This window comes from Siniperca chuatsi, linkage group LG17 (genome assembly GCF_020085105.1).
Source record: "Siniperca chuatsi isolate FFG_IHB_CAS linkage group LG17, ASM2008510v1, whole genome shotgun sequence".
Lineage (NCBI taxonomy): Eukaryota > Metazoa > Chordata > Actinopteri > Centrarchiformes > Sinipercidae > Siniperca > Siniperca chuatsi.
In genome coordinates this window covers 1,551,533-1,569,300 of record NC_058058.1, presented here as the reverse complement: position 1 = coordinate 1,569,300, position 17,768 = coordinate 1,551,533, and the positions used below count along the sequence as shown (strand labels likewise).

Here is a 17,768-nt window from a genome sequence, read left to right as displayed (position 1 = left end):
TATAAAGTAGTTAAAACTAGCTGACTGTGTATAAAGCAGTTAAAACTAGCTGACTGTGTATAAAGCAGTTAAAACTAGCTAACTGTATATAAAGCAGTTAAAACTAGCTGACTGTATATAAAGCAGTTAAAACTAGCTAACAGTGTATAAAGCAGTTAAAACTAGCTAACAGTGTATAAAGCAGTTAAAACTAGCTAACAGTGTATAAAGCAGTTAAAACTAGCTGACTGTGTATAAAGCAGTTAAAACTAGCTAACAGTGTATAAAGCAGTTAAAACTAGCTGACTGTGTATAAAGCAGTTAAAACTAGCTAACAGTGTATAAAGCAGTTAAAACTAGCTGACTGTATATAAAGCAGTTAAAACTAGCTAACAGTGTATAAAGCAGTTAAAACTAGCTGACTGTGTATAAAGTAGTTAAAACTAGCTAACTGTATATAAAGCAGTTAAAACTAGCTGACTGTATATAAAGCAGTTAAAACTAGCTAACTGTATATAAAGCAGTTAAAACTAGCTAACAGTGTATAAAGCAGTTAAAACTAGCTAACAGTGTATAAAGCAGTTAAAACTAGCTAACTGTGTATAAAGCAGTTAAAACTAGCTGACTGTATATAAAGCAGTTAAAACTAGCTGACTGTGTATAAAGCAGTTAAAACTAGCTAACAGTGTATAAAGCAGTTAAAACTAGCTAACAGTGTATAAAGCAGTTAAAACTAGCTAACTGTATATAAAGCAGTTAAAACTAGCTAACTGTGTATAAAGCAGTTAAAACTAGCTAACAGTGTATAAAGCAGTTAAAACTAGCTAACAGTGTATAAAGCAGTTAAAACTAGCTGACTGTATATAAAGCAGTTAAAACCAGCTAACTGTGTATAAAGCAGTTAAAACTAGCTAACAGTGTATAAAGCAGTTAAAACTAGCTGACTGTGTATAAAGCAGTTAAAACTAGCTAACTGTATATAAAGCAGTTAAAACTAGCTAACAGTGTATAAAGCAGTTAAAACTAGCTGACTGTGTATAAAGCAGTTAAAACTAGCTAACAGTGTATAAAGCAGTTAAAACTAGCTGACTGTGTATAAAGCAGTTAAAACTAGCTGACAGTGTATAAAGCAGTTAAAACTAGCTAACAGTGTATAAAGCAGTTAAAACTAGCTCCACCTCGAGCAGCTACAACAGTAAAATGCTGCTCTAACATCGATGCATCAGTAAACAATCAATATATCAGATAGAATCAGATATCGGTCACAGGAGACATTTTACTGCAGAACCAATACTTTTAAAACTAAGTACACTTTGCTGATAATATGTACTTTTACTTGTAGTGAAGTATTTTTAAATTGTTCCTTTTACTTAAATAAAGGATCTGAACAGTGGTGGAAACATGGAAGAAATGAACTCAAGAACTGTTCTGCTTTCTACTCCACTACATTCATCTGAAAGCTACAGGTACTTGTAACTTGTCGCAAATGTTTAATTGCTGAAAGCGGTTTATTTCTTTAAAAAAAAAAGTCTTATAAGAAACAAACCAAATATTGATGCAATGAGAAGTAACAGTCATTTTTCAACATTTTAAATGAAGCCTCACTTACAAGAATTAAGTCATTTTTTGTAAGTGTCTTTTTTTTCAACTAGTCGTGATATTTTACTTGTGCGTTGGATTTTCATTATATGATTTGACGAATATATTTAATATGTGAAGAGGATTTTGACTTTTTCCAGTCTGGTTTTAGGTCTGGTCTGAAAGACAGCTTTGCTTTGTGTGTCAAAAGATCTCCACCTGCTTGACCGCATGGCTGCAGTTAACACTGTTGATCGTAACGTCTGACTTAATCGACTCAATAATCACGCTGGAAATAGCGGCTTGGCTCTTGAGCGGTTCAGATCTCTCTGACAGGCATTTTTCTGTGGTAGCTTCATTTCCTCATTGACAAATCTTACCTGCGGTGCACCTCAAGGCTCGATTCTGGGCCCCATTCTTTTCTGTGTTTACACGCTTCCCTTGGTCACATAATTAATAGACGTAATATATTGTTTCATTTTTTTGCAGATGGTACACAATTTTATCTTCCCGTCAACCCCACTTCGGTTGACCTAAAAGGCTGCTTTGATGATATTAAGTTTTGGATGTCGTGCAACTTTCTTTCAGCTTAATTGACGAGAGACTATATTGGCCACACCCAGCCTGACAGTCAAAATTAATGGGCAACTTGACTTCATGCCAACAAATACCAAGCCATCTGCCGGACATTTGGCAGTATGTTTTTATTCTAACCTGAACTTTATTCAGAACAGGTTATTCATTAGTCTTGTTTTTATCAGTTTATCTCTTAAACCAAATCTGTCTGCCGCTGACTTTGAGAAAGTTATTCATGTCTTCAGATTATTGTGACTCTCTTATATTCAGCACATCGTAAAAAAAATGCCCTAAATAAAATGCAATTGTTTTATATCTCTACATACAAAGACACACACACTTGAGTTAGCAGAAAAACTCTTCTCACAGTTCCTGAATCTAGATTTGTAACCAAGGGTCTCCTGGGCCGTATTATATTAGACTTTATTTATTATTCTCTCTCATGTACCTGGACTTTTTTTTTTTAACTTTATAACGTTATCACCGTCTGTTGTGTCCTCTGCCAAAGCACTTAGTAAATATGTCGAGATAAGTGCAAATACAAATACAGGTGCTAAGTGGTTTTCCTTGTCCAGAAGCTTACAACATTTTCCCAAGTGGCCGAAAGGAGTCACGCAGAGTAGCTCCTGAAAAGAGTGTAAATGTAGATTTTCTTTCACCTAACAAGGGTGTTTTTACCCCCAGTTTTATTTTGCATGTCATTCATTTGGAAAAATGAAAAAAAACTTGATGTTAGCTGTTTTTAAAAACATGTTTTTGAGTCCTCCGCTCCGGCAGGTGGCGGTAAACCGTCCAGCGGTTACCAGTGAAACGCTCACTGAGCATGCGCACAGACTTTACCCGGAAGTGTAGCTAGTAAACAACCGACCACGACGCCTCGGGGGGGAGCGAAGTTCTCCTGTTTTTTTTGATTTTCAGACCGCCGCTAAAATGTCTAAAATCGAGATGCTGAGGGTGCTGATCAACCAGCGGCTCACCGCGGCCGCAGAGGAGATCTTCGGGGTGTTCGGGAGAACCATAGCCGAGTACGAGGAGGAGATCTCCCGCTCCAAGCTGGAGATCGACCGCCAGCGCCGGCTGCTGGATCTCTCCAGGCAGCCGCAGATATCTCTGCAGGTCAGCAGCTCAGGTGAGCGACTGCTTTAGTACCTGAGGGGTTCAGACGGCCAACAATAGCAACCAACTCTCAGCCCTAAGTAACAATAAACTTTACTTATTGATGGACGTGTTCTCAATCACAAGAGAAGAATAATTAGCTGCTTTTCCGATGTTAAACTGCTTTAGCGTTGCAAGGTAAACGAGCATTTTCTTATATATATATATATATATATATATATATATTATGTTTGTGTAGTCAGCCCCCAACATGGCTGCCTGTAACGTTAACCATTTACAACCATCATAAGCTGCCAGAGTAATAACTATTGTTATTCTAGTGCCAGTACAATACCAGCCAGTGCTTTTTATTATTATTATTTTGCTTCAGGAGGAATGTAAACTGTTTTGTCCTTCTTTTTTTTTAACAAAATAAGTCAAACTTTTCAAACCTTAGGCTAAATGTTGTTTAAGCACAAGTAGCTGTACAAGAACAAGACCTTTGCCTCAGTAAAATACAGTGTAAAACTGCCAAAATGATGATTTTTAAATCAGGAACTGTCTGATTTTAAAGTAGAAGTCAACAGGATTAAAAGCCCGAGCAGCCATTTAAAGCACTTTTCAGACACATTTCGTGTTGAGGTTTGATGCTATAAAAACCCAGAGAGATGACTGCTGTTGAGCAATTAAAGGATTTGTACTTTTTATGGCTGTCGTACAATACAGTCACATGCTCGTATGTAAGAGACAGAGAGGACACGATCCACAGTCTTCGTTCTGCGTAAAAAAATAACTTCTAAACTTCATCTTAAGCTAATGTGACGCTCCAGCAGCCCGAGTCTCAGGCCAAACTAAGATGGTAAACGTGTTAAACGTTTCACCTGCTAAACATCAGCGTGTTAGCATTTAGCTCGAAGCCTCACAGAGCCTCCAGCGTGGCTGTAGGTGTATCTTCATATGACGCACGTATACGAGATCACATATAAAATAACCAACTTGTGTACAAATAACGTGCTGTGTTCCGCTGTTACGCATCACACGTGACCAAACTCTTCATGTGTGTAAAACTAAAACCTTTTTTTTTAATCACGACATGCACACAGTGGTCGGTTCGGAAGGCAGAAACGTGTAGAACGATGGCATCGTCAAGTTATATCGTCGAGGTTGGGTAAACAATAATATCGGATCATCCCGTGCAAAAAGAAAAAATGATGTCCGCAAACACACAGATCTCATTTATATTTAGAACGTCTGACATTTGCTTATCTTGGGAAAAAAAAATACAACCAGCTGCGGTTTTTAAACATCCTGACTCTCTTCTTTGTTGTGGTTGGCAGCTCTCTCTGAGCAGCAAGAGTGGAGCTCCAATCTGGACCTGGACGAGATAAAACCTCCTCACATCAAGGAGGAGGAGGAGGAGGAGGAGGAGGAGCTGTGGCCGCCTCGGCGGGAGGAGACGCCGCAGACGGCGGAGCAGAACGACGTCAAGTTTGTGTTGTTCCAGAGCGGCGGCGTGAGGAACGAACATGATAACGACCACATGACCTCCTCGCTCTCGAAGCTCCCGTGCCAGGATCTGGAGGACTCGGAGCTAGACCCCCAGCCGGGCACCTCAGTCCAGCAGACCTGCTCAGACCTCGACGACGACGACGCCCCTGAAGCTTCAGATCCACCTTCAGGTAACGGCCAGCTCGACTGTATCGAACTGGAGGCGCCGCTGTCCGAGGTGGTGGACTCGTACATTTGCACCATTTGCGGCCGTGCGTTCGCTCAGCGCGGCCACTGGGCCAAACACGTGCAGGTGCACCGCAAGGTCGAGACCAAAGTCGACAAGTCGTACACGTGCGACATCTGCGGGAAGAAGCTCACGCGGTTCGACGGTTATCAGAAACACTTGAGGATTCACACGGGCGAAAAGCCGTACTGCTGCGAAGAGTGCGGCCGCAGATTCAGCGACAACTCGAATTACAAACGGCACATTCGCACACACATGGGACAGAAAACGCAGCAGAGCTGAGGCTGCGGGACCAGGACTCAGACTGACGTGTGACAGAGCAGGATGGACCGTCAGACCTTTTGTCCGAGGAGGTTTCATGCACAAAACGGTCGAAAAAACACACAGCCATGTCCACGCTGATGTGGATGAATATGAAAATGCCATATTTGCCCTTCCTCCACCCTTTTTTCAATTTTAATGTGCGTTGTCTGTTTTTAATTAAGCCCCCTCCAAAAATATTGCAAAGTAAAACCCAGAACAGATTATTTTACCACCGTCCATGTTCCGGATTTAAAAGGTTTCCAGGTTTTACTTTTAAAACCAGTTTATTGAAACGCTTATCGATCACAGAGTCGGAGGAGAAAGAACAGACCGAGAGAAGGCCGTGTTGTTAAAGATGGCCGACGCGTCTCCACGTCCTCCCACTGTACGAAAATGAAGCCAAAATATCCCGGATACGGGAGCCGCCATCTTGCGCTGGTGACGTCATTTGGATCCAGAGTCTGCGCAGTAGTGATGGAGTTGGAGCCGCGGTATCGAGGTCCCGCCCACACACCCGGCCGACTCAATCGCCGGCCTCAGCTGTCAATCATGACGTGACACCCCCTTTTTATAGCATCAAATAACTAATTACAGCCAAACTTATCAGAAAACTGAACACTTGGACAAACATCAGCGTGATAAGAACTACCTAAAATGACAGAAACCATCTTTGGGAAAAATTTATTTGATGTGTACTTTGAGTTTTTATTTTGGCCCATCCGCTAACATGGAGGGAGTGGAGTTTATGACCTATACTTCAGCCAGCCACCAGGGGGCGATCCAGATGTTCTGCCTTCGCTTTTGGGCAGCTGTCATGTGTCTAGATGGCAAACCTAAATTTGCAAAACTCTCGTGAGATTTGTACGCGTTGTTTCTTCAGGACGTTCTGCCAGAAACAAACACAGGACTTTCACCCGCTGCTCGTGTCCTGTTTGTGTGCAACCAAAAGTCATTGTTGACTTATTATTTTAATCCAAACTATGATCTTGTTTTGTTGCCTAAACCTAACCAAACTGTGACTGAAAACTGAAAATAATAATAATAATAAAAAAATGAAAATAATAAGTCAACACTGACTTACACAGGACAGATCTCCTGGGTGAAGCTCCTGTGTTTGACCCATTCATCCACCACAACGTCCTCCCTACGTGGACTTTTTATACTACATCAAGTACTTTAAAGTAATTCAGACACAGGCAATATTACAATACAGCAAGAGCATTTAATAAGTTAATAAGTCCCCTCTGCCATCATTAAAGAATATTTTAATGCGGCTCCTGGTATATCTGCCATTGCTAGCGCGTGCAGAGTCAAGCGCTACTGTGCAACAAGTGCGCAAGTTTCGCAAATCCAGGGTTACCATCTAGACACGACCCAGTGGTCTCATCATTTAGCTCGCCGGCTGCCATTAAACAAAAGAGGAGCAATAACAGGATTTTAAAGCATTTTTATTGCGTCGACATTTCATTGTGGGTAGATAAATGGACGGGGAATTTTCAACATGGAAATGGATCTTTCATATTTATCCACGTTAGTGTGGACATGGACCAAGACAAGGAAGAAGAGACTTATGTATTTTTATATATTATATATTTTAACATTTATACACTGGAGGAAACGGTGATGTTGCAGTTTACGGATGCATCAAACACATCTGGCGGTCACACAGGTGCAGCCTGCTGTCATTTTAGACTTTCCAGTATTTGACTTGTTTATGACGGCCTGTGTCCACTCAGCCAACGGTAAATCAGTATTGCTTTAACAAGACTGTACGACTTTTACTGAAGTAATAAAATCACATGATTGAAAACTTTTCAAGTTCCTCCCATTGATTCAAATGGTGTGACTGTGTTTTATCCGAATCCAATATTTTAAAACAAACGTTTATAATCTCATATGTTCACGATCTTTTGCTGCTACACATTTAAGTCAATTTTAACTTATTTAATTTTCCGTAAAACGTAAGAAATACTAAAGACTCCATTGGAACTCTAATGTTCCTCCTGATGAAACAAACCACGACTGGAAGTTTGGTTGTCAGCTCATTTGTTTCTGCAGCACTAAATACGTGATCATCACTGTTTACAGACACCAAAATTGTCTGTTAAATATGGTTTAATTTGGTGCAATTTGCTGAGAATTGGTCTATATGAAGGCCATTGCAAATTTATGAAAACTTTGCAATAAAACTCGACAGCTGACAGTCCTTACATCCACCAGCACCAATCTGTTCAGCTTTTAAACACATCTGTTTATCCTTCAGTTCTCTTAAGAAACTGTTTCCTTCAGGTGAGGTTTGGTAATGGGGATGTGAGAGGATCGTGTGGTTGTTTATCTTAACATTTTGTTCTATTTATCATCCATCACTAAAAAATATAAACAAAACAACTGCAGAACAAAACGTCATTTGAATGTCATCCGAACACTTTCACCCTTTTGACATAAAATCGGGCTCTAAAGATAATTTTTAAAAAAGTTTGTGCTTCTAAATTTAAACACAAGGCCAAACATGGTTGGAAAATTTACAATATTGTTTAAAGTTGTCTCTTGGGGTCTTTTCTATTCTGGGGACATTGACAGCTGTCACAATGTCTAAAAAAAAAAAGAAAGATATGAAGTGTGAATCAATGCAGTCAACTATTTGATCTGCTTATTTCACACCAGCAGATGGCAGCACAACACTTTATTTAAAACAGCTTCTTGGTAAACCCACATGGTGATGAGGGAGTTCATATTAAGCAATACAATTCAATATGATTTATTTCAGTAGCTATTATTCAGTAATTCACATTATATAAAACACTGCAGGTTCCCTATTTAAAGAATCAGTTTTTAAAAAGTGTTGAGCAGCATTTCTTAAGAGAAACAGTCACAGAATTACAGTTGATGATAAATTAATATATCTTGTCTGAATAAATTTACCTCGAATGACCAGACAAATAGAAAACCCCTGCACCATGTAATTTACAATACAGCAGTACTTGAATCGATCCAACCTTTTGTATAAAAACTATACAGTTAGTGGTGGGTTTACGTTCTGCACCCTCGTGTACACTATGTAAAAAAAGATACCAGGGGTTGCTGACCTCCTCCTTGAACCCAACAATAATTTCAGGAACCTTGTTGAAGTCTTTGAACCCCTTTCAAGACTCTTGAATCCCTTGAAGGACCCCTGGTACATCTTCAGGGACCCTTGCTACATTCACAAAAACTAAGTGGGAGGCACCAACGACTTCTAGAACATCCTCAAGGATCCCTGGACCTCTTTCAAGCTGCCCATAATTCCTTCAAGAAACATTGGGACACCATCAATGACTGTGAAACGGTCAAAAAGATTCCTGGAAGACATTCAAGGACTTGAGGAACCCCTTCAATAACTTACAAATCCACCCAAGAACTCCATGTGTGACTTCTGTAACCATCTCAAGGACTCTTGGGCCACCTCAAGGATACCTGTGGAATCCCTTAGGGTTTCCTGAAATCCTCAAAAACCTCTGAAGGATCACCAAATTTAAGTCAAAAACTCCTGAAATTTCAGGATCACTGAAACTACATCTAGGACTCCTGAACCCCTGTGATGACCCCAGAACACCCCGAAGGGGTTTTTGGGGGAGATTTTCCTTATCCGAATTGAGAGTCTAAGGATAGAGGGTGTCATATTCAGATTGTAAAGCCCCTTGAGGCAAATTTGTGATATTGGGCTATATAAATAAAATTGACTTGACTGCATGTCAGGTGAAACTCAGACCTTTATCACTGCAGAACAGCACTGAATAACAGTATTTCAACAGTGTGATGTGGCATTGGATGCTGTTTGTCTCGGGAGGGATGAAAAACCTCATGTATATCCCTTGATTCATTTGACAAAAATTAAAACTGAAATGAAAAGAAAAATTTCCATCAACCAGCAGGGCTTTATACTTAATCTGCTGACAATGACAGCAGAATATAAAATACGCTGCTCATTGCAACCAGCTGGTTATGGAGAGAAGTACTCCCTTTGTTCTGTTTGTCTGAATTAAGGACTTCTGGACCCCCAACAAGAACTACTGGTCTCATGGGATTCCTTCAAAAATCTCTGGGACACCCATATAGAACCCTGGAAAGCCTTCAAAAACTCATTCAACATTCAAGAACTCCTGTAACACCCTCAAAGACTTCGAACTTAAGGATTTTGAAACACCCAGAGGACTTCTGGAATGCCCAAAAGGGACACCTGAAATACCCTCAAAGACTCAAGGACCTCTGGATCCCCATCAAGAACTACTGGTCTCCTGAAACTCCTTCAAGCCCTCTTGGGACACCCACAAGGATCCCTGGGACGCCTTCAAGAACTCCTGGACCTTTGGAACATCCCAGGGACTCCTGAAATACCCTCAGAGACTCTTGCAACGCCTTCAGGGGTTTTGAAAGAGGTATCAGGAGTCCTTTGGGGATTCCAGTCCCATTCTAGGAGTCCTGAAACAATTAAAAGAATCTCAGAATGCCTCTCTGCGACTCTCTCTAGGAACACATTCAGAGCACACTAGAACTTCAAGGGCCTCTGGATCCCATAAAACCTCCTGGACTCCTAGAAATCCCTCAAGCCTCCCTTAAGCCCTTTTGGACTGCGTCAACATATCCTGGTGCCTTGCCAAGGACCAGGGTACATCTCACAGACTTCCAGAGTATGAGCATGACTCTGGTTGTAATGGTCTGTTGCTGCTCTTTATTCACTCAACTTAAAAATACACAAAAATAAGAATCACTCTACTCCAAGAAATATTCCGCAGTAGCCTTTATTTACACCGCCATCTACATTGTTAATTAATAGCAGTAAGGTAAACATAATAGCTTTTGACATTATTACATTGTCGTTCTGGCGTGGCCCACCAGGTGGCGCTGTGAGTCCATCATCAGTGATGTCACAGTGTCTCCGTTCCCCCGCAGTCTCTCTGGCTGAATCACAGAGAGCGTGTTCAGAGGACGGGAGCCGAGAACCGCAAAACGAATAAACAAATTTATTTTCAAGGTTACAAGTGCATCCTCATACAAAAACCCTTTTATAAAATGAGCCATAGTGTTTATTTTCTGCAGTGTCCCCATAGTAGCACCCAGTGAAAACATCCCTAAAGGACCATTGAAGAGTCAGTCAGATCATAAATGAACAGCAGCTTCTTTTTAAATATTTTTTTTTAAAATCAAGTTTCAACACCCTTTTGACAGAGTGAGATTTCTGTTCCTCACTTTCTTGTCTGTATGAATGCAATCCTTTCAATGTAAAACATTTTATAAAAGATGACCTCTACTTTGTATACAGCAGGGTGAAAAATACTGACCTGATATTTCTTATTATACCCTCTCTTCACTGTAGCTTCTGGGAAACAGGGCTGTCTGTATCTGTAGCCTGTTCAGTGTGAAAGTGGCGCTGCTGCTCGGATCTATGGAGCGATTTAAAGAACCATACAGGTACTTTTTTTGCTTTTGAGCCAATTACATACAAGTTGCCTTTTTTTAGTTATTTGATACCTGAGTTTCTGTACCGAAACCAAAGTGATACTTCAGTTGATATCTTAGTTTGAGAAATATCAGAAAACCCTATTCATTCAACAAAAACAGCAGAGAATCTCAAATGTTAAATGTTGTCTTAACACAAGCAGTCGTAGAAGAACTGTCTAAATAAAATACAATTTCGGTTGCTACCAAAAAAGTACTGCAGTTTGATACCCGGCCATCCCGTTCTCCAAAACAGACCATGAGTGTGTAGGTTTGTTAAACAATATTATCTACACTAGGGCTGCAACCAGTTGTTTAAATTTTTCCATTAATTGATTAATCATTTAGTCAGTGAAATGTCAGAAAATTGTGAAACATGCCCATCGCATATTGAAATGCTTTTTTTGTCCGACCAACAGTCCAAACCCCAAAACATATTCAGTTTACAGTAAAATAAAACAGAGAAAAGCAGCAAATTTGTACATTGGAGAAGCTGGAACGACTTAAAAATGACTTACACAATGAATCTACCATCAAAATTGCTGGTGATTAATTTTCTGTCAGTTGACTAATCATTTCAGTACTAATCTTAATTCAAGGTCCACTAGTCTCAATTTAATTTAAAGTTTTTTTTTTTAAATTTTCAAGAAACAATCATAAATTTTCTGACTTCCACGTCTATGTATTGTTTGTCTTTTCGATTTTCCATTTCCAACAACATATTTCACCTGCTGACTGTGACTTCTCTGAAATTGGCGGGTCCTGGAACGCACCAGCAAGGACGAAATGGCCACTGCTCTAACTGTCTGTATGCAGCAAGTTTTAAGTCTCTGCATGTTGACGTCCATAGAAAAGAACAGAAGGAATCTAAAAAGTACCTTGTTTTGAAGAATTGGTCAGCAGTAATGTTCTGTAGACACTTGGAAACCATCAAATCTGCCACAGAGAACAGAAGATCAGATTTGCTGTTCTCATGTGAACACGGCCATTAATTTAGACTTGACCGAGACTAGACTAGACTAGACTTCTTCCCAGTGACCAGAACTACACTAATCTCAACTCTCAAACAGTTCCAGTCAGACGAGATTCGTGTTCGAGATGAAGGAGGATGATGTAACCTCTTCAAATGTGAGCCGTGACACAGATCCCCCTTTACATGAAGTAGGAATCAATATCAAACTGCTGCTTTGTCGTCTGTTATTAAATCTGAACAAAACGATCTCTCAGTCTGGTTTGGAAACGCCTGATGCAGCGTGACTTTTACAGCACCCCTTATTCAGCAGGTGCTTCACATCCCAGATTTCGCCCCCCCACCACCACCACCACCACCGTCTGGTGCTGGCGGACTCAAAGTTGCATCATTTGGTGCAGAGCCTGCTCGCCCCGTCTCCAGCAGACAGGGATACCTCACTAGCACTCTGCTGCAGCATCTCCGTGGCTTCATTATTGCTTAATCTGTGCTGCGAGTGTGTGTCCGGCGAGCAGAGCGAGTCAGATAAAACTAAAATCTGGGCAGCAGCTGGGAACCAAACAGACGCTTAAAAACTCACTGAAAAAAGTTTGTTTAATAACTGACATCAACCGGCTGCTGTTTACTGGTTTTTGTCTTTCAAGCCTTTACCCCCTAACTAATGTTTCTGTTTCGACATTTCAGAAATCTCCCGGCAGGATCTGAAGAGGTCAGTGTTCATATGATTTACACATAGCAGCGGTTAACTTTCCTCAAGGATCAGACGCCGTTTCGTGTGTCACAGCCTGTGATTAGACAGCAAGTGTTCTTTGGCGTCAACGTTCAGTCTTTGGAAACACTTTTAACCAAAAAACCTGAACTCAGGGTCCACTTACTATCTTTTTTCCAAGGCTTTTAACCACATCTCATGGTCTTCCTCAGCAGATGGATTCTGCAGAGTTGGCATGGAGATGGGAGAGACAAGGATTATGATCGCCACCACAAAATACAACCATCTGTTATGACGCGACTCAGTGATGATGCCTGAGGAGGGCCGTGACATAAGGTCGAAAGCTCTGAAAACCGCTAGTATAAGTGGACCCTGAGTTTTTTTGCTTTTTCTCAAATCGTAGTGATTTCTTTACATTACTGCAGACCATCAGTTTTTGGATTGATTACCTTTTTGCGTGAAAATCTACCTCCAGAGATGTGAAAATGTGCATTTTTGCATCTAAGATAATTAATCACAGTGCCTTGTTTTAGTCCAAACATGGCTGGACGATACGATACCATCAAATTCAATTAATTTGGATTTTTGTTTTAGCACAGTGTGTACAGTACACTGTGTAAATCATGCACGAAATTTCATATCTATACAGGATAGCCTGTACTTTTTAAATACTGACAGCTTTGCAAGAGGTGCAGTGCTTTTGTTGTTGTTGCTCGAGTGTTTTGCATATGTGTGTCTAAAATAATAGACGTGTTGTGTTTTAGTGTTTTTTCATTGTGCAGAAAAAATTGGGAATAGTCTCCCAAGTGTGGCGGGAAAAAAACACAATTAAATTTTGTTATATATATATATGTCACTGTTATTATCGCGTGGCAGTGCAGTCATGAGTTTGGTGCGTCCAAAGACTCCTCAGCACGTTGACATTTGGGAGTCAGCTGCTGAATGAAAAGAAACTTTACGTTATCAAATTCAAATGGTCCTGGCTTATCGTTTGTGTTCTGGCTGTGATGTATCTCATTCATTCAAAGCTGAAGTCGTGTATTCATTCTCAGATGTCCGAGCCTCCCTGAACTCACCATCAAGGAGAGTTTTCCAAATCTCCCGGGCTTCGTTACCACACGACGACAACGCAACTCGAGAAACATGAAGGTGAGTAAATATTCACTGGGATTAATTAGCAAGGTTACTTTTTGTAGTTTTTAATTTTCCTGCCGTTGACTTTCACTTCACATGAGACGTTTAACACCAGGACTTCTGACTTTTTATAATTACCTTTAATAACTGTTGTTTTTTTGCATTAAAGAGGTCCGAAACCTGAGTCAATACAAAATCATATTTTATGGAATATGGTCAGCAGTAATATAAAGTGTGCCATTTGTAGCTAAAACATGCAGAACCACCAGTACGGCTCTTTATAGGTTAGTCTTGGCAGCAGTTGAGAGATGATATTCAGGCTTGAGTATCTCTCTACCGTTTTTGAAACATTTCCAGACCTTTTTTTTTTGAAGTCAAACCTTTTCCAAATCTAAAAATGATCACATTCATTTTCCAGACATTTTCAAAGTTTACCAAACCTGCACAGCAACATGTTGAAGCAACACGGGCAGTCAGCTCTGTCAGCCGTTTGCGTTGTTTTCCACCAGTACTTTAGGTCCATGCAGCTCATTGTTTTATTTACAGGTGTTTTGTTGCTGTTGCTGGCAGTGCTGCTCATCTCCACTGCCTCAAACTGTTGCCTGTGTATTTTACTGTTAACCTTTGACCTCTGCAGTTGTTTGGTTTGTCTCTTGTCAGTTTCAGGACGAGTGTCCAAACAGAAGAAACGGACAGAGTAAAAAAAGTGTTCTTGACCACTGGCACACACTGGGAGGTAAACGTGAAACAGGAAACAGCTGATTCCCTTCACAGTCGGGTATTTTTAGACCATCTGTGAGGAAACGCTCCCACAGACTGCAGTCAGGCGCAGACTGTAAAAGTGAATGAATGTGGAGCAAAGCGACTCAAAAGCCCAACGTTCACCCAAATTACCACGAAAACAAACATGATTTGTTCATATTGTGGCATCTAGCCATGCACATAGTTTTGGGTTTATTTGTCCACAGCTTTTGAGAGACAGCACTCCAGTATAATAATCCATGAAACACACAGTTTTCATTCAGACTACTTACTACTGAAGAAATGTCTCCTAAAAACTGTCTCCAGTGCGTTCTGTGGATTATCCAGGGCAGCATGTCATTTTTCTAGGCTTCCACTCCGCCGAACCTGAGACACAGATCTCAAACCCAGGCAAATCAAACAACAACTATCTGCACGGCTAGATACCACTAGAGCAGCGGTTCCCAAACCGCGTTAAACCGCCGGATTGTGTCCCCCACCGACTGTGCATGCAATATGCTGTAACAGCACTAAACTAAAAATGACACCATGGATATCTGTTATTAGAATTTATTTTGACAAAACAAACAACACTGATGTTAAAGTTAAACATACAGGCCTGTATACGTATATAGGTTGTCAGTTTTAACTCTACGGTCGGCAATGTCTGTTGGTCTGGCTGTTGTCTTGCTACTATGGTAACTTTGTTTGTTGCTTATTTTTTCATGTTTGAAGACGTCGCTTTTGGTAAAAATGTACAGTAAAACCAAAATGCACTACCTTTGGCATCCTCATGGCACCCCTGGGGGCCAAGACACCCACTTTGGGAACCACTGCACTAGAGGTGAGTGAGAAAATGTGTCTTTCTGTAGTTTGGGTGAACTGAGATTTTAATTTACAAAAAGCCAAACTTTATTATACTTTTCATCCTGTGAGCTGTCTTTTCTGTTTCGGCAGGTTCACCACATCACAGCTCAGTAGGTGATGAGAAAACATTTTTGATAAACAGATTCCTCAAATTTCTTAATTAATACTCTGAAATTAACAGCGGACCTCTTGGATTTAATACAGTTTGATTTGATCTTTGACATCCCGTTAAACATATTTTATAGATCCTGCAGATGCCAGTTCATAAAAATTCAGCTCTTCATAGATAAAGACAGATGCAAAAGAGAGAAGGGAGGGGGCAAATTAAATCATTTGAGGGCAATTATTAATTCAAGAGAATCAATTAAGTAATTTGAACATACAAATGACTAAATTGAAAGAGTATTAAGTGTGCGGAGTGCATGAATTTCTAATTTGAGGGAGTAATTGATCAGTGAACACGTACAGCCAACGCTCCATTAATGCTTTGTTTGTTTTTCAGATACCAATATGGTATAAAAAAAGAACATTCATCTAGTTTGTGTGTACTGTCAGGGTGGAAAGAGACAGCTCTGTCAGTAATGGCTGCTCTGATCTGGATCTCTGTGGCTGCTGGATTTTGACATTTAGATTTCATATGAAGCATAATTGTCTTTTTCTTCTCACTTTCCTCGAAGTGTTGCTTATGTGTTGGTATACAAAAATCTCCATCTCTTGAACGTCCCGTCATCTTGAAGCGTTGGACGCGATAACAAAAACCTCATTGTAGTTATTTTCTTTCTGCCTTTGGACTCTGTGAACCCTCCTGTAAATTAAAATTTTCTGGACCAGATTCAGAGGAACAAACAGACTTCCAAAAGGAAAAGAATTACCCTCTGGACATTTTTGACATTATAAGATTTTTGTTTGATTTCTCCTGTGGAAAGAAATGCCATCGTTTGACTCAAAGTCCTGGAGAAACGTCCAACACTCCCAGCGTTCCCAGATTCAGTTCGTGTCAGGTTTGCAGCAGTCCGATTCGCTGCTTTTTTGAATCTTTGCAAATGAAATCTGGGCCCCGTGCCAAGGTGCAACAACCGGGGACATTAGATCAAAGCGCTCATAAGAAAACTGCATTAATCAAGAATTTTTCAGGCCACCTCGAGCCTTGGGGACTCCTTTTGAATCATTAACATCTTTCGCCCTGCTTTTGGAACGAGCCGGATTTGATCCGCAGTCTGTCGTGAGGGGAAAGTCGCCACGAGCGGCCCCGCCTGCCTGAAGAAATGAGTCAGAGCTCTTGTTTATTTGTCGATCCTCAGAGTGTCTGTCTGTGTGGCTCTTTTCAGGGCTCTGCTCTGTGAGCGAAGCAGCTACAATGCAGCGGTCGTGACTCAGAGAGGCGTCGGACAGCGTCCTCTCAGCAGCAGGAAAATAACCACAACTGAATGGTCGTAATGAGGAGTGATGGGGACAAAAAGCTCTGAAGTCTCTTTTATGTTTTTTCGTCCCATCAGTGCTCTCATTTTGTCATTTCTCACAAGCCCTGCAAACACTTCAGAGTGATTTACTTGGTGAGGACTGTAGCTGCCATGTTGGAATGGCGCCACTTCCTCCAACAGTCTCAGTAGTTGTATTTTCCTGCCTCTGCCACCGGTGATGTCGCTGTGTTTGGAAGGAACAACGGTTTTGGCGGGACTTGGGGTTTGAGGGACGCCGTTCTCCGGACGATCGCCGCCCGCTGCACATGTGGCCCTTCACTGTAACTGTGCTGCCGTGTCAGGCAAGCGCTGGTGATCAACGGCCGCTGGCTCTCGCCGTTAGTATTGGTGTTCACGTTGGCCGCACCGCTGGCGCCCGGGGGGCCATTGCTGCTGCTGTTGGTGTTCATCCTGGCTAGAAAGTGTGCATGCTGTGCCCCCCGTTGGTTGAAGCTGTGGTGGCGCGGCACTGCGCCGCTCCCACTGCCCATCTTGATGAGGGAGTGGCGCTGGGAGTGGTGTCGTGTCACAGAGACGCTGCTTCCTCCGGGTCTCTCTGGAATCACCTGCTGCTGGAGCGGAGTTGAGGAGGAGGAAGAGGAGGAAGAAGGGATGGAGGTGGAGGAGGTGGGGTTGTTGGAGGATGAGGAGGAGGAAGAAGAGGAGGAGGCGGAGGATGAGGTGGAGTTTTGAGTAGGTGTGTCCAGGTGTTTTGGGAGGCCGTCCCTCGGCAGCGTGGAGGTGCTGTAATACGAAGCTGATTCTGTCTCGGGGATCTGCTGCTGGTGATGGTGGCCGCTGCCGCCGCTGCCGTTGTTGTTGTGGTGGTTGCTATGGTGATGGCTGTGGTTGTAGTGGTGGGTGCGGGTCTGGCCGTGGTGATTATGATGATGATGATGGTGGTGATGATTATGATGATGTCCTCCAGAGGAGGACGAGGAGGGCCCGGGGAACAGGGAGGACGAGGAGGTGGAGGTGAGGACCTTGATGCCTCCGGTCCCCGATGCGCTGACCTCATGGATGTGTTTGAGCAGCTCGTCCAGCGCCGACACGTCCACCACTGTCTGGGGGAGGGACTGCTGGGAGTGATGGTGATGGGGGACTCCCCCACCGCCGCCTCCTCCTCCTCCTGCTGCTGCTGCTCTC

General features: G+C 41.8%; 2 protein-coding genes across 4 annotated transcripts in view; one reads left to right on the top strand and one right to left on the bottom strand.

Annotated features, from left to right (window-relative positions):
• Positions 1-1,911: 1,911 nt before the first annotated feature.
• Positions 1,912-15,092, top strand: LOC122864570 (zinc finger and SCAN domain-containing protein 21-like). Of its 3 annotated transcripts, XM_044172137.1 has the most exons (5): positions 2,934-3,262; positions 4,566-4,907; positions 12,396-12,420; positions 13,473-13,569; positions 14,215-15,092. In XM_044172137.1, exons 1-5 carry the CDS (start codon positions 3,064-3,066, stop codon positions 14,314-14,316), a joined length of 765 nt encoding a protein of 254 aa, XP_044028072.1. In that variant the 5' UTR covers positions 2,934-3,063; the 3' UTR covers positions 14,317-15,092. The 3 variants fall into 3 exon arrangements, 2 of the variants coding, with proteins under 2 accessions (XP_044028072.1, XP_044028071.1); XR_006375244.1 differs by lacking the exon at positions 4,566-4,907 and having other exon boundaries at positions 1,912-3,262; positions 10,620-14,349; XM_044172136.1 differs by lacking the exons at positions 12,396-12,420; positions 13,473-13,569; positions 14,215-15,092 and having other exon boundaries at positions 2,954-3,262; positions 4,566-5,783.
• Positions 14,850-17,768, bottom strand: part of LOC122864524 (semaphorin-6D-like) — a 111,909-nt gene continuing 108,990 nt past the window's right edge. The window contains 1 exon segment of the mRNA XM_044172056.1: positions 14,850-17,766. Coding sequence (XP_044027991.1) covers positions 16,766-17,766 — 1,001 coding nt within the window. The 3' untranslated portion in view covers positions 14,850-16,765.